The 18,848-nt window shown below is 32.0% G+C and overlaps 1 protein-coding gene across 3 annotated transcripts; it reads right to left on the reverse strand.

Moving 5' to 3' along the window:
* Positions 1-2,514: 2,514 nt before the first annotated feature.
* LOC101893879 (cyclin-T) lies at positions 2,515-14,646 on the reverse strand. 3 transcript variants are annotated; one of them, XM_011296209.3, is made up of 6 exons: positions 13,585-14,646; positions 13,187-13,515; positions 12,528-12,664; positions 11,914-12,442; positions 9,291-11,851; positions 2,515-3,290 (listed from the first exon to the last, which is right to left on the reverse strand). In XM_011296209.3, the coding sequence occupies exons 1-6, from the start codon at positions 13,776-13,778 to the stop codon at positions 3,234-3,236; spliced, it is 3,807 nt and encodes a 1,268-aa protein (XP_011294511.1). In that variant the 5' UTR covers positions 13,779-14,646; the 3' UTR covers positions 2,515-3,233. The 3 variants fall into 3 exon arrangements, with proteins under 3 accessions (XP_011294511.1, XP_005188434.1, XP_005188433.1); XM_005188377.4 differs by having other exon boundaries at positions 2,515-6,379; positions 13,585-14,645; XM_005188376.4 differs by lacking the exon at positions 2,515-3,290 and adding an exon at positions 7,398-7,930.
* Positions 14,647-18,848: the final 4,202 nt, after the last annotated feature.

Below are 18,848 nucleotides of genomic sequence, written 5' to 3' on the forward strand. Positions count from 1 at the left end.
TTGTAGTGCAGGGTATTATGTCGTTGTGGAACCACAGTTATTCTTTAAGGATCTCCATAAGTCCGTCTGCCTCTTTTTATGTATTGTTGCAAATAAAGGTAGGCAGCATTTTTTCCAAAGCTGTAATTCGGCCGGGTCGAACTTTGAATACCCTCCATCATTTGGAACGAATTTAGTAACTCTCAAAAAAATCCGTTAAAAATTCTGTAAAAATCTTAAAAATACCGAATGTATCTGTTATAATGGGATCTATACGACGTTATGGACCTGCATAGGTAACTTTTAGCATAAGGCATTACAATATTCAAATGCGAAACTTAAAAAAAAATCGGTGAATAATGTAGGTAAAATCATCAAAATACCGAATATCGGGAGGTACCCTTATATGGAGGCTATACGAAGACGTGGACCTGCACATACAATCTCCTGCCATAGGTTGTAGCATCCATTTCGAACTTCTAATACCAAATTCGAAACAATTCCGGTGAATAATGTCGCTAAAATCGTCACAATACCGAATATCGAGAGGTACAGTTATATGTGGGGCTATACCAAAACGTGGAACTACACGGCCCATTTTCAATACCAAATAGACGGATAGACGGATGGACATGTTATGCTGATCAAGAATATATATACTTTGTGGGGTCTAAAATGTATATTTCGAGGTGTTACAAACGAAATGACTAACTTAATATAACCTCCGTACTATGGTGGAGGGTATAAAAATTGTTTAATTTTAACAAACTTTGTGTCAAGAAATCAAGCCATTTAATACAAAAACGTTAACAAGGTGTTTGTCCATGAATTCAGGATGAAGTTTAAGAAATCTTATTCAGTTAATGCAAATTTCTTTTTTAATTAATATACAATTTTGTATGGCCTTGATAATGACAAGATACTTTCAATCTTTAAAATAATAAAAATGTTGTGGGTATAAAAACAGTTTATTTATTAAAAACCGTTGCCGCTTCCGTTGTAAGTGACAAATAGAAAGCAGACCACAAATTATGTAGTTAGAATATCTATTCAAAATTTAGTTATTAACTTGCATTAATTAATATTATAATACTTTAAGAGATTTATTTTACTATGCTCATTTACTGAAGACAACATTTCATTGTAACATTTATAGAAAGTAAAACCAGTTTTAAAGAACGTTACAAATATGTAAAATATTTATGATTGCACTTCTACATGAAGTAAATGAAGTGTACATTAGGTTGGTACTACAAGAAATTTAGTTTGGGTTGAGGGAATATATATGTAATTAAAATTAGTTTTGTTTCAAGAGTTGAAATTACATTTGATTGGTGCAACAGCTATTTACTTTATGTGTGCAAAATTCACCCCAATATATATCAGCCTTCTTAATTTCCAATACTTAGCAACTCAAATACGCATTTTACATCCGGTATTTCCAACTTGTTTTACACCATCGCATCGATCTGAATAAACTACATACATACAAACATATTTACATACTAAAGTGAACACCATTCAAACATCTGTTAACTGACAAATACCAAGCATTCAATAATGTTTACTTGTTTCTTATATTTAAAAATAACCTTTTGTGCCAATGTACTTTTTAATATTTTTTTCAATTCAGCGTTTTGTGTAAATGACTCAGAAAAAATCAGTTCTTTATAATTTGTCAAATCAAACAAATAATAAACATTGTATGGAAGCAAACAGCACATTTCCTAGCAGACAGCATAGACAATCACCATTATCGCACCACCACCATTACTATAAGATAATCCATTCAACAGCTTACGGCGAGAGAAGGGCAAAACTAAAATTAGAAAATAACAATCAGGTGTCGTGAGATGCTGGAACGCACGACGTTTTGGGATGTTCCAAAAAAATTGTTGTTGCAATTACAATGATACCTTCCGACGTTAGTTTTCGTTGGAACTTTAAAATTCTATTCAAATCTTGCATTTTACAACAGCTTCTGCATAATTTTAAAAGAAGACATTTGTCATTTTTACTGATAAGTGTTTGCGCTTTACAATGTAAATAAGTGTTATAAATTCTGACATATATTGTATTGTGTAACACGTGTAATTTAATGTACCCAAAATTCAATGTAACTCGCGATTTTACAAGTAACCGAATTCCGTTAAAGTTACAAAAATGAGTAATACGAAAAAAATTAAATTTATTTGCTGAAAAATTGGAAAGTCATTTCTCAATATAAAATTAATTTTATATTGTGTCATAAAGACCTATATGTATATAAATTTTGAGTATTGAATATCACTTTATTTAAAAATACATTTGATAAAATGATTTATTTGCCGAAGTTTCACATTTCCTTAATCAGTTAGGATTTATTTTTAAAACGACAATTCGACACTTTGTTAAAAAAAATGTTTCACTTTCAGAATCCCATAAACCCCTGACAAACCCTACTCCACAGCCCTTGAAATAAAAAAACTTAACTCATTTGCTGCACTTCCATTTACCTTGAATTCTTTTTAGCTGCAAAAATAATAAAACACATAATTGTTTTCTGTTTCTTTCGTTTTCAGTTTTTGTTTTATTATTCATTCTTTGTTTCTTATCATTATAATATTATTTAGTTGTTGTAGTTTTTTTGTTTTAAATTTCTTTTAAACATTTCAATTTTCCATTTTGTGTATTATGAGATATTTATTTGTAATTCAATGTTTGTTTTAGGAATTATTTGGTGAATTTCTCCCATATATTTTGCGTTTTTATTTTGCATGAAATTTTAAATTATTTTTTTATATATTTACATAGCAGTTGCTTTATTTTGTTTTATTTATGTGTATTTTTATTTTTAATATTTTTAGCAAATGTATTGGTATTTTCTGTATAAAAAAATTAAATAAAAACCTTTTAAATAATAAGAAAATTCATAATAAAGCTTTAACTTAAAGAAATTAATCAAGATAATAATTGCTTGTATTTTGGCTATATCAGAATTGTCCAAAAATCAAACTCAAGCATATACGATTAGTAAGGCATATAGTCTTATTTGATAAAAGAAAAGAAAAACTAAAATTAACAATTTAATATTTAATTATATTTATATTTGTTTTTTTTTTTCAATTTTTACATGAACATTTCATTTGAATTGCCACCAATTAATGAATTTAAAATAACGTTTATTTAAAGGTAGTAATTACATACATATATATAATTTTCTTGCATATTCCTGGAAACTATGGGTAATTGGTTTTTGGGAACTGTTTCTTGATTCAATGTATATAACGGCCAAAAAAGTTTTTTAAATAACGTTTCTTAAGATTTGTCAACTGGAAAACAAATAAAGTAGTGGAGGGTTTTATTGAGCGAATGCATTTCATGAAAATTGTCTACTTTTTTAATAATAAATAATAAAAATGCCGATTTAAAGAAAAAACTCTGTTGTGTTTGTAAATAAAACAACAACTGGCAATTTTATGTGTTGCAATTATTTATAACTCTAAGAAGTACAATTAAGGTGATATATTTTTAAATGTATAATTTAAAATTTGAAATGTTATGACTTCCAAATAAATTGCATGCCTTTAAGCAAATTTAAACGTTTTTTAAACTAAATTTTGGGGAAAAACCAAGTTTTCTATAATTTCTCTGATATTAGGTGTGGAAATGGTTTCGCATATATGATGATTAAAGCTGGTTGCTGTCCACAAAAATTCTCACTTTCACTTCGCAATAACTGCTACCCCATTCTGAAAATTGATACGTTTTTCTATTCCTCAACAATAATCTCCATATTTAGTTCTGTGGGAAGATAGGAGTTAGAATGGGTTAATTTCATTTTTCCTGCGGCTCTCTTTTCCAATAATTTATTCTTCATAACAGTAAATTTTGCTTTACCCTTGCAAATAATGTACGCAAAAGACATTTTCATATTTCAGTGGCTTTTAGTTATGATTGGAATACATTTCAGAGATTTTTTGTCAAAAACGGGTTTGTTTCAAAAACATGACAACGGGGTACAATATAACTGCTCCGGCATTCCGATCCCGTTTTTTGTATCAGGAGCAAAGAAAGCAAGATATTTATTCCAGTTTTTTGTGGAATCTTTGTAAATTGGACTTCACAGTAACAACTATTCTCACAGTAGACGAGAATGTTTGTTGACGAAACTTTGTGGAGTAACTTAAACAAGTTAAAAGCAGCTAAGTTTGGCCGGGCCAAACTTTTAATACCCTCCACCATTTCGAAGTAAATTGAACATTTTCAAAAAAAAAAATCCCAAAACTACCATTTAAATGAAATCCTTTATATAGGACTACACGAAGATGTGAAATTTACGAAATTTTTTGTCATAGTGCCCATTACGGACTTCATATACGAAATTTGTATAATTACGTTGCAAAAATCATGAAAATACGGAGTATCATACAAAAAATTTTGTCATAGACTGTAGTACCCATTACGAACTTCAAATACGAAATTTTAAATAATTCTGGTAAATAATCTCGCTAAAATTATGAAAATACCGAATTTAGGGAGGTACCGTTATATGGGGGCTATACGAAAACGTGGACCGACATGGCCCATTTAGGAACTTAAGCTGCCTACTGGTAAATTTTAGCCTTCTATCTCAATTCGTTCGAAAGATAGCATGATTACAACAGACAGACGGACATCGATAAATAGTCTTAGAATTTTACGCTGATCTAGAATTTATATACTTTGTAGGGTCTATTATGAATATTTCGAGGAGTTACAAACGGAATGACAAAGTTAATAGAATGGTGGAGGGTATAAAAATCAACGTACGGACCTGTTAAAATAGTGCAAAGTAAAAAAAAATTGAAATCTTCTTTGGTTTTGTATTCGCCAGAAACTTGTTTTTTTTTTTTCATTTTAAAGTACAATTAAAGTGGGTTAATAGATGATGTATGTATTTTAAATGACAATCCAACATGTATTATTACTGACGAAACACCTAAATAAAGCTTTTTATTTAAAGCCTTGAAGGTAACATAGAGTGAAAATACTCGGAGATTTTAAAACATTTCCACCTACTTCTAAGGAAAGCCAGGGCAGCTTTTTCCATACCAAGAAGTGCAATACCACCTCCTGAGCTCCTTCTACCTTCGACATTTAAATCATTTTAAAAAAGGGATAATTTGAAAAGGGAATGGCGAACACAGGTTTCTAAAGACCCTAAATAAAGAATTGCAATTTATTTAGAAATAATTAGAAATTATAAGCGATTGCGAAATATTCTTTGCCCAGTTGTTGTGTTTTATTATTAAAAAAAGGAAATTGAACTATATTTGGGAACACAATCTGTTTGTTTCTTTTTTAATACATAATAACAAATATATAGTGTATTGAATATTTCTAAAATATATAAAATCCGAACTTATAAATAGTATTCTTTAAAAACAAATTCAACAAATTTTCTTTAAACGGCATTTGTTAATAACAAAATTATTAAAGTTATTATATTGCAAGTCCCTTAAGTTAGGGAACTTTTGAGGTTATAATTTATGTATAATCCAAATAGTAGTTGTTGTTTGATCCAAATAAATATTGTTATGTAATACAATACATATCTTTTGGAAAAAATAGAATTAACATTAGTTCAAGTTATTTTCCATTTTTTTTTTCTTTTGTATTGTTTGATGCTGTGGTCATCATTGTTTTGAAGGCAAATCCTTCGATATTATTATAACTTTTCTTCGAATAGCTGAAGAAGCTGATTTAATATTTGTGGAATATTTTTTGAATATTTCTTCAGTCACATACTTAAGATTCGACAAAACGGTTGTCATTTAAGATTCTATTTGTTTTTTTCAGTTTTTGTGTTTTTCTTTGTTCCTAATGCTCACGCATTAATTGCAATTCTCATTAGAAAGCATATCAATTATATTCCATTTTTTGCATTACTTTGCAATGACGTTGTTTACAAGTGGAAAAGTTTATAGGTATTTTATAATCATTTTAAGTGTTTGGATAAAAACATTTCTTTTTTTATAACATTAACTTTCTGGTTTTTAAGTTGTCAACAAATAGAATAGAATACACTCAACATGTTTTGTGGTTTGTTCTTTTGTGTGTCTTTAGAATTTTTCTTTGTCATAGATATATGATTTAGTTTCAATAGTGGATATTATGTAGCATGTATGTATGTGTTGTATCTCTTTGAAGATTCTGTAATGTTTAACAATTTTTGTTAGATAAGAGTACTCTTATGTTGTTTTTTATAAATATAAATATGTATGTGTGTATTTAATTATTCAACACTTGTTTATAGCTTAAACATATGATTTTACTTTTTTGTTTTGTATAAATCGTCGCTTATGTTTATCTCTGGCTTTATTTGGTTCTTCGGTGCTATTACTGTTTCGAAAGTCTATAGTTAAAGATCCTTTCAAAACTGGAAATACATTAAGTGAAAAATCAATTAGAAAATTTATTTGTTATAAAAAATGTCTGATTTGTTTAAATATAAAATATTCTAAGTGTTTATTTAAATGCAAAAATATGCTTGTTTATGAAACACGAATTATTAGGGATTTAAGAAATCGATCCGCATTTTAGGACCTTTCAAGGAATAATAATAAAGTAAGATTTATATACTGAAAATCTTTAAAGCATCCCAGCATTTCAATGTAAAATTTAAAATACTAAACTATATATGTTTTAACATGTGGATAAAAGTTTACAAACTTTCATGTTACCCATAAACAAATTTGAATTTTCTTCCATAAAAATTCCTTCGTCTAACGATGACTGTTTTCCCACAATTGGTTTGAACATGTCATCAAGGTTACGCTGAGTTCCAATATATTATAAATTCCTCCATTGCATTTCATTACTTATTATTTTTCCTCGAAGACGTTAAATGTAATCCCTCAATATTTTAATAAATTAAAAGTAAAAATATATGGTATTTTATGATGTGATTTGTACTGACATGGAACAAATTGAAAAGACTGAATGGAGGGCTTTTTCTTTTCTTACTTTATATCGCTAAAAACTATTTTCAATCAAAATAATAAATTCTGAATTATTTTTGGAGTTCCTCTTTTGCATCAATTTATTAGCAGACAATACATTACAAATATTTAGCAACTGGTAGCAAGACAAGATCAAAGTAGTAATTCAAATGAATCTACAATTCACAAGGCATCCAGGGAACGTATCGAAAAACCCAATAATGTGTTAGCTACACAAAAAACAAAAACACTTTATTTTCAAAATAAATGTGAACAGACGCACGTATTAACATATTCTTCCAAATCAGTACAAAACACCATTTAAATAAAAAAATTGTTTTCCATTCTTTTTTATTTTGAATATTTGTTTCATTATTAACATTTAAAATGTTTCAAAGAAAGCAAATTAATTTATATTTCTTTATTTTTCTATATAATTTGCAATAAATACTAATAAAAATATATTTATTTCTGCAAATAAAAAAAACAATTTTGCTAAATTATAAGACGTTTTTGTGGGTTGTAAAAAAAAATAATAAACGAAAGAAAAAAACAACGTCTTTAAAAACTTATTAGAGCATAATACAAAAAATTAATCATTAAAATTAAAAAAAATGCGCTCTTTTAGCTTGTTAATGATTGATTAAATTTATCCTTAAATTACGCTAAACGTCTGATTTGTTACGAAACTTAAGAATATATATAAACATAACAAACTAAATATCTTGATATCAACATTATGACCTGTGACGCGGCGGAACGCTTGGAATTTTCTTTCATATGCATATACACAAAATAAAAAGAATTTATTAATTTTTTTCTTTCCATGTAATATAATAATCTTGTGGGCACACAAAATCTAGTGTAGGGATAACAGCTAAAACGGGAAGTCATAGAGTTATAACTATTTTCTAGTAGTCATCATCATCGTCATCATTGGATTCATTTGATTCCCCAAAAAGAAGGCTCATATTACTTTGATGATGTATCTGGAAAAAATGTTGTGGCAACGTAGAATGGGAAAATACCAGAAAACTATGAGAAACTAAGGTAATTTTCGAAGAGGTTTTTGTTAAAGTTGGTATTTAATTTATTACAAAACAAAATATATAAAAAATATTGGACACGAATTTGGAAAAAAGTACAACTGGAAAAATTAGTAAAGTTTCAGTATATGTACAAATTGTCCTTTTGTATGTGCTAGAGTACGGATTATCATAAAGTAGTTATACTAACCAGTCAAGAAAAAATCTCTTTCCCAATTAGGTGAAAGTGCTGTAAGTAATTAAAGGCAATAACTTGTATCACATTTCTTACTTTCATACTTTTAAGACCATAAGGTTGTCTGGTATAATGAATTCGTGTTTTGCTTCTTTACAGCATCACTTACAGCGATTTCACCTAATTTCATCATCTGTACATTTCCCGATCAGGACATTATAAGATATTTTGCTATTGTCTTTACCAAAACCAGAAAACCCCAAACCAAAACCATAACCTCCAAAATGTTATAAATGTAGGCGCATAAATAATTTGAATTATACATATGTATAGCAGAGAAGATACGAGTATAGAGTATTATATACACCTTTATTATGTAAATAAAAATAAAGTTAAAACGAGTGATGAATATGAGTTTGCATTTGTATGTGTTTTTTTTTTTGTAACTTTCTTTTCATGATTATTTTCAATTTCGCATTTTAACAGTTATGATTAATGCTATGAGAATTTGCATGTATTTATATGTGTTTGCGAGTGTGTTTAAAACATTAAAAATATATATTTATATAGTTGGTAGGTTGCTTTTTTGCTTAAAGTATTATTTTCTATAAATTAAATAAACTAAAGAGTATGTATTTATAGTTATAATAAAATGTAAAATGGTAATGGTATGTGTGCATGTGTGCGTTCCATGTATTGGTATTGTATGTGCAAATGATAGTGAATATATACACGTAGATATCTTTTGTTTTATTTAAATCAGAGATTCCGTTAGAATATCTGTGTTCCATCAAAAAGATCCGGGTATATATAGTATGATGGAATACTCAAAATTACACTTCATAATTGGTACGTTGTGTGTGTAGCTTATGAAGCATAAAATGTAGTCCAAAACAAATGTACACCGGGACTAATTGTGTATTTGTTGCAGGACATGTGGTTGATTTGTGACAAAATCAGGTTTCGCAACAATTCAATCAAAAACTTTTATGTAACAAAACAAACAATTCAACCAACAACCTTTCATCAACAAAGCCAATGTTTACCCGGAGTGAATATATGTGTGTGCGTGGATTCAAATTTTAGACGACAACAACCATAATCAAAGTAAAATTAACTTTACTGTACCTTGCTAGAATATTGAGTTTTTTGTGTTGTTCCATTACCACCATTGCTGCTACCGCCTGAATTAGAGCTGGAGCTATGGCTTCCTCCGGCAAGGGAACCATTCGCTGCTGGGCCCATACTGCCTGTATTGACGTTCGGATTTAAACTACTACTGCCACTGCCACAGCTCGATTTGGAGGACGATTCATGTCGCTTCTTCTCCTTATCACGCTCACGGTCCTTTTCGCGATCACGATCTTTCTTTTTACTGCTACTGCTACTCGAATGTGTGTTCGTTGAACTTGAGTGTGAAGATCCGCCATATGGCGCATATGCCGAAGAAGATTGACTACTACTATTATGGCTGTATGATGGATGTGTTGCCTGTGCACCCACATTGTGATCTGATGACGAGGTTCCACTGCTATACGTTTCAAGTTTATCCTTAGATATTTTAATTTTTAAGACTGGCGGGGCAGCATCTGTGTGTGAAGAATGGCTTGTTGTTGGCTGTGAACTAAGATCTCCCATAATTCGATCCTTAGGTATTTTAATTTTAAAACCAATTGGTTCTCCCGCAGATTCCAGTTTTTCCTTGGATATCTTAATCTTAACATGCTCTGCGCTTTCCGATTCTTTCTCTCTTTCCTTGTCTTTGTGGCGATCTTTGTCCTTTTTATGTTTCTTGCGTTCTTCCCTGTCTTTTGACTTGTCCTTATCCTTCTCCTTATGCTTGTGCTTGTCCTTCTTTTTCTTTTTTTCAGATTTACATCCACTTGTACCATGATCTTCAGTTTCCATGGCACTTACATCTGAATTTCCAGATAGTGCTGCATTGGCCGCAGTTGCCGAAGAACTAGAGGTATTATGTGCAGGATTTTGGACTGAGGTAGTGGTGGTGCTGGTGGCCGTAGGTTCGAAAAGTTCGGCTGGTGGCTGCAAACTAGGAGTTATAATTGAATTTTCAGTTTTCAACAAAACGGCCGGTGGACAAAGGCTTTCCTTCAGGAGATTTCGAACCAAATCCGGATTAGTTTCAATACCATTAACCACTTGGCTATGTTTGCCTGTGTCGCCTGCATTATCCAGTTTACGAATTTTGCTATCACGTAAATGAATATCGTCTTCTGATTTGACAGCCTGTTGGTCATTGGGTCTCTTAACACCGCCGCTGCCAATACTACCAGCAGCATTACTTGTACCAGCAAGTTCGTTGAGGCTTGACATTTGACCTTCGAGTTTCACAGACTTCAACATTGGCTGGGGTTGATTTACTCCGGACGATGATGTATTGTTGCGACCCGAATTGGGCGAGGGATCTTGTTGGCTATTGGAGGAGGAACGATTCTTGTCTTTCTTTGAAGGTGTGTCTTTTTCGACTTTGACCTTTGGTGGACTTTCTTTAGTGGCAGCTAGTTTATAACCTGCATAACCATCGGCAGCATTAAGATTATGTGACATGCCTCCATTATTGGTATAGTTAAGATTTTGCGGCATTTGATGTTGCTTAGATTGTTGTTGAGGCGGATGAGATTGTTGCTGTTGAGCGTGTGTATCCTGTTGTTCGGGCACTTTTTCATTCCATTCAGGACTAAACATGGAGCTCACAGTTTTTGTGACAGGATTCTGGTGAGAGGAGAACTGCTGCATTGTGTGGTCCTCGCCGGAATGCGGTAATGGTTCAATTTTACAATAGTTATTGCTTAACGAAGATGCTGTATGGGATTGTTGCTGCATATCGTGCTGTGTTGGTGGCATGCCGGAGTAACTCGACTCCGGCGGAATCAATTGTTTATGGTTGTGTGTTGAAGTTTGTGTGGGCTGTTGCATATGGACGGAAAGTTGTTTAGATTGTTCATGCTTAAGACTGCTACTATTACTAAGGTTATTGTTGTTGCTGTTACTGCTGCTGCTATGACGTGATCCCTGCTGTTGCTGATGAAAACTGAGTAAGTTATTTGGAGGACCATTTGTTGATTGCTGTGATGGCGGAGGCTGATTATAGCCTCTGGATAAATGTTGCTGCATCATATTGCGTGACATATCATGTATGGCTTCCAATTTGTTTGTCACTTGATTGGGCACACCACCTGGAGGAATTTGTTGGGTACTGCCATATTGCTGCGAAGATGACGATGAGGAAGAAAATGCTTTATTGTTACTGCTGCTATTTTGCTTAGACTGTTGTTGCTGTTCCGCAGGCATCCGGCCAGAGTGATCTTTTGCCATAGAACGACCTGAATCCTGTTGCTTTTGAGCCATTTTATGGGGCAAACTATGCGGCGGTAGACTGTGTGAACCAGTAGGTTGCGGTGGAATATTACGATCCCTAGATTTGTGGTAGTTCACATCCATTGAATGGCCTTGTGAGGATTGACGAGGTAATTGTTGTCCAACCATGCCGCTCGACATTGATGATCTCGATGAAGAGCTTGACGATGATGACTTTGAAGATGGGGCCATCATCGATGACTGGTTATGACTCGAAGACGATGAGTGATCTCTTTGCCGATTAACAAGATTTGTACCATATGGTGGCTGCTGCTGTTGTTGTTGTTTGTGTCCGGCACTGAGCTTGTGGTCTTTAAGAGCAGAAGCATTAAAATCTGTTTAAAAGCAAAAAATAAAAAAATTAAATTATTACCGGGAACATCTCCAGCTGGATAGCCGATTTTGGGGGGATGGTGTGAAGACGATGACGAGGAGGACGATGAAGAACTGTGGTGAGAGCGATGCTGACTGGAGGAAGAGTGCATTTCAGATTTACGCATTTGCTGAGGTGGTGGTGGTTGGTGTGGTGGCGGCGGTAACATTGAAGCCGCCATGTTCTGTTGCGATTGATCGTTTGCCGCTGACCCTTGTCCTCCGTACTGAGAGGATGATTGTGAACTACTCGCACCACTCACAGGACCATTGTCGCCAGCTGGTTGATACATTTTCATCATATCAGCCATCTTCCAATCTTGTTCACCTTTCTTTTCTTTTACTTGTCCTTGACGGTTATTGCTGGCCCCTTGGGCCATAGCCTTTATGGAATTCAGCTTAGCTTTGAGTCGGGCAGGACTCTTTTCATATATCGTAATAAATTCGTCCGTAAGCTTCTTAAGTAAGTCCATCGTCACCGTCTCATCAACATAATGGAACCAATGTTTCCCCTCTGTAGATTGAGGAATCTATGTGGCAAGAAATAACATAAGGGACAAAATGAAACTCAATTAACTGCAGTTTGTCCCCGATTATGGAAAATACAATATTTACCTCCCATCGAGACCATTTACAAGCCAAATAAATGCAAAAACAGGCTACAACAGTGGGCTTATATTGCAGGCACATTGAAGTCAAATGCAAACTATTCGATGCCAAGAAATAGGAAGTTTGGGCCAGTTCTTTGCAAGCTGTAATTAGATTAAACAATTTGAAAATGTTCGCATTATATTTTGCAAATTAATTTTGATCATCATCATCTTATATGTCTAAAAATAACTTATATATAAAATAGCATATACATGAAAGCTAAATTGTATGCATAGTGCTTTTAATATGCCTGGGCTCTATTAATATAGAGATAGTTTAAACAGCTTTTCTATCCTAATCAAAGGCAAAAGTAAGACACGGAAACATATATTTACGAACATAAATAGGCCGTAACAACAGTGACATGAACTATAAATTATAAAATTTATTATAACAATGGATATTATAAATACGAAATGAATTTGCTTTTTTAGATTCTAAAATCTGTTGATGTTTGGAAAATCATTTTCGAGTTCATTCCTGAACTTAGCAGTACAACTTTCAACATATGTCACTAATACATTGCGTTTACTTCATTTATCCCAATTACAAATATCTCTTTGTTCGCTTTCCCATATAATTATATTAATTTACAATCAAACTCTAAACATATGTATATTTACCCTTAACCAGATGACATGTTTTCACGACATGAGTGTGTGGATGATCGATGGCCACATCAAATCCCAATGTTTGAAGTAGGACATTTTCGTTGAAGACCAAATCTTGAGCCTGTTCCACGTAATAGGCATCCGATGTAGAGGTAGTCGGCTGACTTAGGCACTTATTTGCCGCCCTTATGACATGCTCTAATTTACGTGGCTGCTCCTCCACTTTGGCAGCCAAGAACAGGCTTGCGGCAGCAATACTATTGCGATGAAAATGTGTAAACGAATGAAATGCATAGAAACGATGCATATACACGATGGCAGTGTTGATGCATAATTGTGAGCTGAAGGAAAGATTCAATCATTAAATAAAGTCCATTTTAAGTGGGATGTACCTTCGGGCCTATACTTACACTTGCAACCTTTGGCCCATATCCTGTATAAGATAAGCGGTCATCTGGCGATAAGACAATTCCTGATCAGGCGTGATGCCGTAGCGCCTGCTGGGCGAATTCGCCAAATCTTCGGCGGTAAAATACCACATGGAATCTTTGTCGCGGTCACCATTATTGCTTCGCACAGGTGACGGACTTGGTATCCCACTCATTTTTTATCACAACCAAGGAATTTGGGTATGTAGGAGATTGGATGAGGAATAGTAATGTGGTGATGATGAGGGGGGAACTTTAAACAAAACACGGGGCAAAACAAAATTCAGCATTTATACACTAAGCATCACTTTCCAATTTTATCTCTTAATGTTGTTTTTGTTGTTTGTTTGTAATATTTTTGCTATGCATACATTGAGAAGAGAAAAAGTACAGGTATGCACTATTACGACGACAACGACGACGCTTGCTCTGCTGACAATGAATGCCGACGCTTGTTATTGCTGTTTAGGTGCGTTGTTTTGATACTTTCGACGCTGTTCGGTTGCTGTTGAGATACGGCGTCGGCGCTATGTTCCGCTGCTACTGCTGCTTGTTAATCTATACACACTACCATGCATCCAAAATCGATCAGGAATGGTTATTTTTCCCTTTGTCAAAACAGATGACAAATTTCTCGTAACCAAATTGACGGAATTTTTCGACACAATATATAGTGTTTGCTTTGGGAAGGGATTTTCGTAATTTCCACGAATCGGATCGAAGAAATTTTTCTTTTCAATTTGCCATGAAGAAGCCACGAGTATTTGGAAACTCACACACAAACACACGCGCACTTATACGTGAACGTCTCTATATTATTTCTTTCTTCGTCGTTTTGTGAAATCACTTTTCACTACCGCCACTAAAAACTCCGCAAATTATGCAATCGGAAGTTCAAACGCGGACGTATCGGCTAACAAATGTGGAGCTACACATTTATTTTCTATTTTAGTGCAAATTATATGCACTAATTTTAATATTTTCCAGAATTTTTTAAGAAATTAACCACTAGAAAAATTATCGCCGACGACAAAGCAGTTTAATCGATACAGCAATACGGCAACCCTTGCCGTTGAAGTACGGTAACATTGGCGAAAGTGGTTGACAGCAGAATTTGTATAACACAACCGGCTCACATTATGTGATACATTGTACGATTTTACATTTACCTTATGAGTTCTTCCAACAATAAGAAAATATAATTTGATTATTAAATATGTAATTTAATAAAATTATTTTACTTTTTTGTTTGCAAACACTGCAACACTAATCGCAGCGGCTGCTGGATATGTATTAAATGACATTGGAATTTGTAACAAAAGGAAATGTCAATAGCTAGGTAAATACCACAAAAAATATAATGCCTGACTTCAAAATTCAGTTACCTGTGTTTATGACAGTGATAATAGTATAAGTCCTTAGAATGACGATTCGCAGAATAAAATATGTTCATATGTGCAAAAGTTATAAAGTAACATTGTACATATACGCTAAATCCTTCGGTTTAAGAAGAGTGATTAATATGTTAGATGTGGGAAAAATTTGTCATCAAATTGTAAAACCACGTATTGCAATAAATCCATACATGATTCTACCTGTACATGCAGATGTAGGTAATTTTAAATGTTGCTCAGTTTCAGAACGGCAATAATGTAAAACTTTTTACCACGACAACGGATTTTTCCTTTATGATATCGAAAATAAATTGCAAAACTAGTAGTTTCTTGTAGAATTTAGAACAGACCATGTGTGAAATCCTCATACTTTAATCGAGCTATTAGCGCTTTTACACCAAACTTTGTGTATGATCTTAAATTGCAAAGTCCTTAGGGTCTGCATTTAGAGCTAAATTTCCATATCAACACTTTGGTATGTAATTTTCACTCACGCTCTCTATTGTAAGTTTTATGATTTACGGAGTCTTATGAAGTTTAAACTAAAAGTTTGAAAACACAGTCAGCACTTCATATTCTTTCGTTGAAAATGCCAGATTATAATGAAATGTCAAAGCCGTTGCGAATTCTGACGCCGGTGTCCTATATATATTTTCTTAGACGAAACAAGAAATTTGATTCTAGTTCATCCTTAAATAATTAAAAATAAGACTGCAATCTCAATAATTACTTAGAATATATTTAGAAAATAGGTAAGAATGCACAGAATACAATTTTTCTGTGTATTCTTAGTGACTGGCGCTGACACTTTTTATTGTGTTGTATAACGTATTTTTCAATAATCGATAACTTTTTATCGATGTCGATAACGACGGCTTATGACATGTTCTCATGGACATCTGAATAATAGCATGTTCCATTGGAAACCGAACAACGTTGTTCGCTCCCAGAATTACGTACGCGAACTAACCCGTTCACACGACACCATCCGCCATGCATAGTAATATGATTCATAAATTCTAATGTTTTGTTTGTATGTTTTTATGGAAATTTTAATTCAAATGACACAAAATATGAATAAAATTGAATAGAAAAAAAATTCCCTTCTTTCAAACGTGTTTTTTCTTAAAAAATTGTATACATTTTCAGAAAATTAAAATGCCATTTTCAATATAATTTAATACTTTTGCAATTTTGAACTCTACAGAAGAGGTACATGTTAAAAAAAAGGTTATTGAGACGTTCGCAAAATTTATGCTTTTTTCTTTCTGGAATTGTGCGTATAATCGACCCTATGGACAAGATGACAAGATAGAAAACTGAACTGAAAATACCATTCAAAATTTTAATTTCTATTCGTGATCTTCATTTTTTCTGAAATTTTGTAAAATTCTATTAAAAAATTTGTTTTTTTTTTTCAATTTTTAAATGTTAATTACTTAGTGATTTGATTCGAACAATGTATAAATAAGAGTGTTCGCTCAGGACATTTTGTGTGAAGAATTAAATCGTGTTTTAATAGTTAAAGTTCGAACAACGAATAGAGAACGAATCAAGTGCAATGGAACGCAACATAAAATTGTTCGGATTTACTATTAAAAATTTGCCCCAATGTCTACATGAATATCATCACGAGTAAAACACAGATTTTTTATTTGTTTTATTTTAAATATACATAAGTATAATTTTATTAGTTAATATTAAAGACATATAACAAAACTTATACATTATAATTCTCTAAACTTTTTTTTGTTCAAATATTATTCTAATTGTATTATCTTTGCTTTATTTGTGTGGTTTTGTGATTTGGATGAATTTAAAATACATGTTCTTCACTAAAATATTGTATTTAATAAAGTTGCATTTTTTTAATAAGTTTTAAGACTAATGAGGTTCTTGGGGTCACACATTGTTTATTCTTCGGCTGTCGTCGTCATTCATCATTGAAACCATTTTAAAACTATTCTGAGGAATAAATAAATACATTTCTACTATAGAAAAATTATGTATACACATTCGTATGTATGTAAAGTGTTTTTATAAATGTAATGATACAAAAATGTTTTAGTTTTTGGGAATTTTGGGGATCATAAATAGTTGGGGGTCACAAAGGAACATGGGATATGGAATTTTATTAATTTTTTGCTTTTTTAAGTGCATTTCTTATGTGACATTTTTACATGTTTTTATAAATATTTTTCAAAAATTTTATTTTTAAGTTTTCATTTTTAAAGTATGAGGTCCAAATGTTGTGTTGCTTCCGTGTAGAATAGAATAATTTTGTATTCTTGTCCCAATTATGCATTAGCAATTATTTGTTAATTTTTAAGTGCATCCTTACAAAGTAATTGACTGAAACATGCATTTTTGTTTTGAAACATATCAACGTTGTTGTTGTGGAGTTTGCATTTGTTTTGAGGTTTTCAAATTGTTTGGTTTAAAGGTTATGTTCATAAGGTTTGATTAAGTGATCATTTGATATCGCTTTGTGGTAAATAGAAATATATTTTATCTTTTCTTCTTATATAAAAATGTTTAATATATGTTAATATAATTTACTTTGTGTTTTTTTTTTGTTATGTGATAAATGTTTCGTTGTACTTAATTTTTTTGTTTTCATACTTTCGACTTCAAAGGTTGTACATTAATTTGCATATTAAAGTTTTCATAGGGCGGGGGAGGGGTTTACAATGGAATTTTGTGGGTAATTATTTTCGTTTCCTTAATAAGTTATAAAAATTATTATGCCTATTTAAATGTATAATGAAAATTGTTTTCTCTTTAGATCTCTCCGAATGCTGTAAGAGAGTAGAGTAAATGCAATGTAACGGTCTTTGCAATATTTGTATTTTTTGTGTGTATAGGTTGTTATGCTTATTTAATGATTTTTCTAAAGAATTCATTTAACTACGTTAATAAATTTAATAATAATAATAATGCGTTAATGCCTATAATACCAACTTACAGTATATTCAAATATAGTCAAATTAAATACTAAAAAAACAATAAAATTATCTAGAGGATATCGATTTAGGAATCATTGGAAACTTTCAATCGGGTTTTTTTGATTCAACACATATGTACGAATGCAATGGAAATGTAGACTACAGTTTGGAACTAAAGGCCAAAATACATTCAGTGATTGCCTTTATTGCCTCAACAAAAGTTGTGTTCCAGAACCTACAAATTAGTACTAATTAGTACTAATTCTGCTACAACGCGTTCCCGTACTGCAAAAACTAGCAAAACTTGCAGCTCTCTCGAGAAAAAAATGGCGCTGAGTGGTGCACATTTCTGCTTGTTTTAGCTACATGAATTTGGCCGAGCAGAAATGTGCAAATTGTGAATTTGACATTTAATTGGCAGGGCTAACAAGGTTGAAAAATGTATTGATACATTTCAATGTTCCCGCGTCATAACAAAAATAAAGAAATTATCAACTTAAAAACTAAAGGAAAAACTAATATTTGTAGTGCAAAAAAACAAAAAGAGAAAATATGGAGCACTTTTGGATGATTCCAGTAGTGAAGAGGACTGGCTGAATGATGAATCAGATTATTAATTATTATTATAGATTATTAATTTAACGTATCGTCTTCAATACTATTTTTTTTTTAATTTTGGCGTCCGTTTCAGTAAGGTTTCACTAGTCCGATTTGGACTGTTTACTCTTGGAATTTTGAATTTTGACATTTTATCGCATTTCTGCTCATTTTCCGTTCCCTTATTTTTTGAGCACACCTAATTATATGGTACAAGAAATAAATTCCGTAATATAATAACGCTTATGATGCCCTTCAATGTTTTAAATAATTTACTCACCATAAAAATTTCATAAAATTGTTAAAAAAA

The sequence above is a fragment of the Musca domestica genome, unplaced genomic scaffold, assembly GCF_030504385.1.
Source record: "Musca domestica strain aabys unplaced genomic scaffold, Musca_domestica.polishedcontigs.V.1.1 74, whole genome shotgun sequence".
Taxonomy (NCBI): domain Eukaryota; kingdom Metazoa; phylum Arthropoda; class Insecta; order Diptera; family Muscidae; genus Musca; species Musca domestica.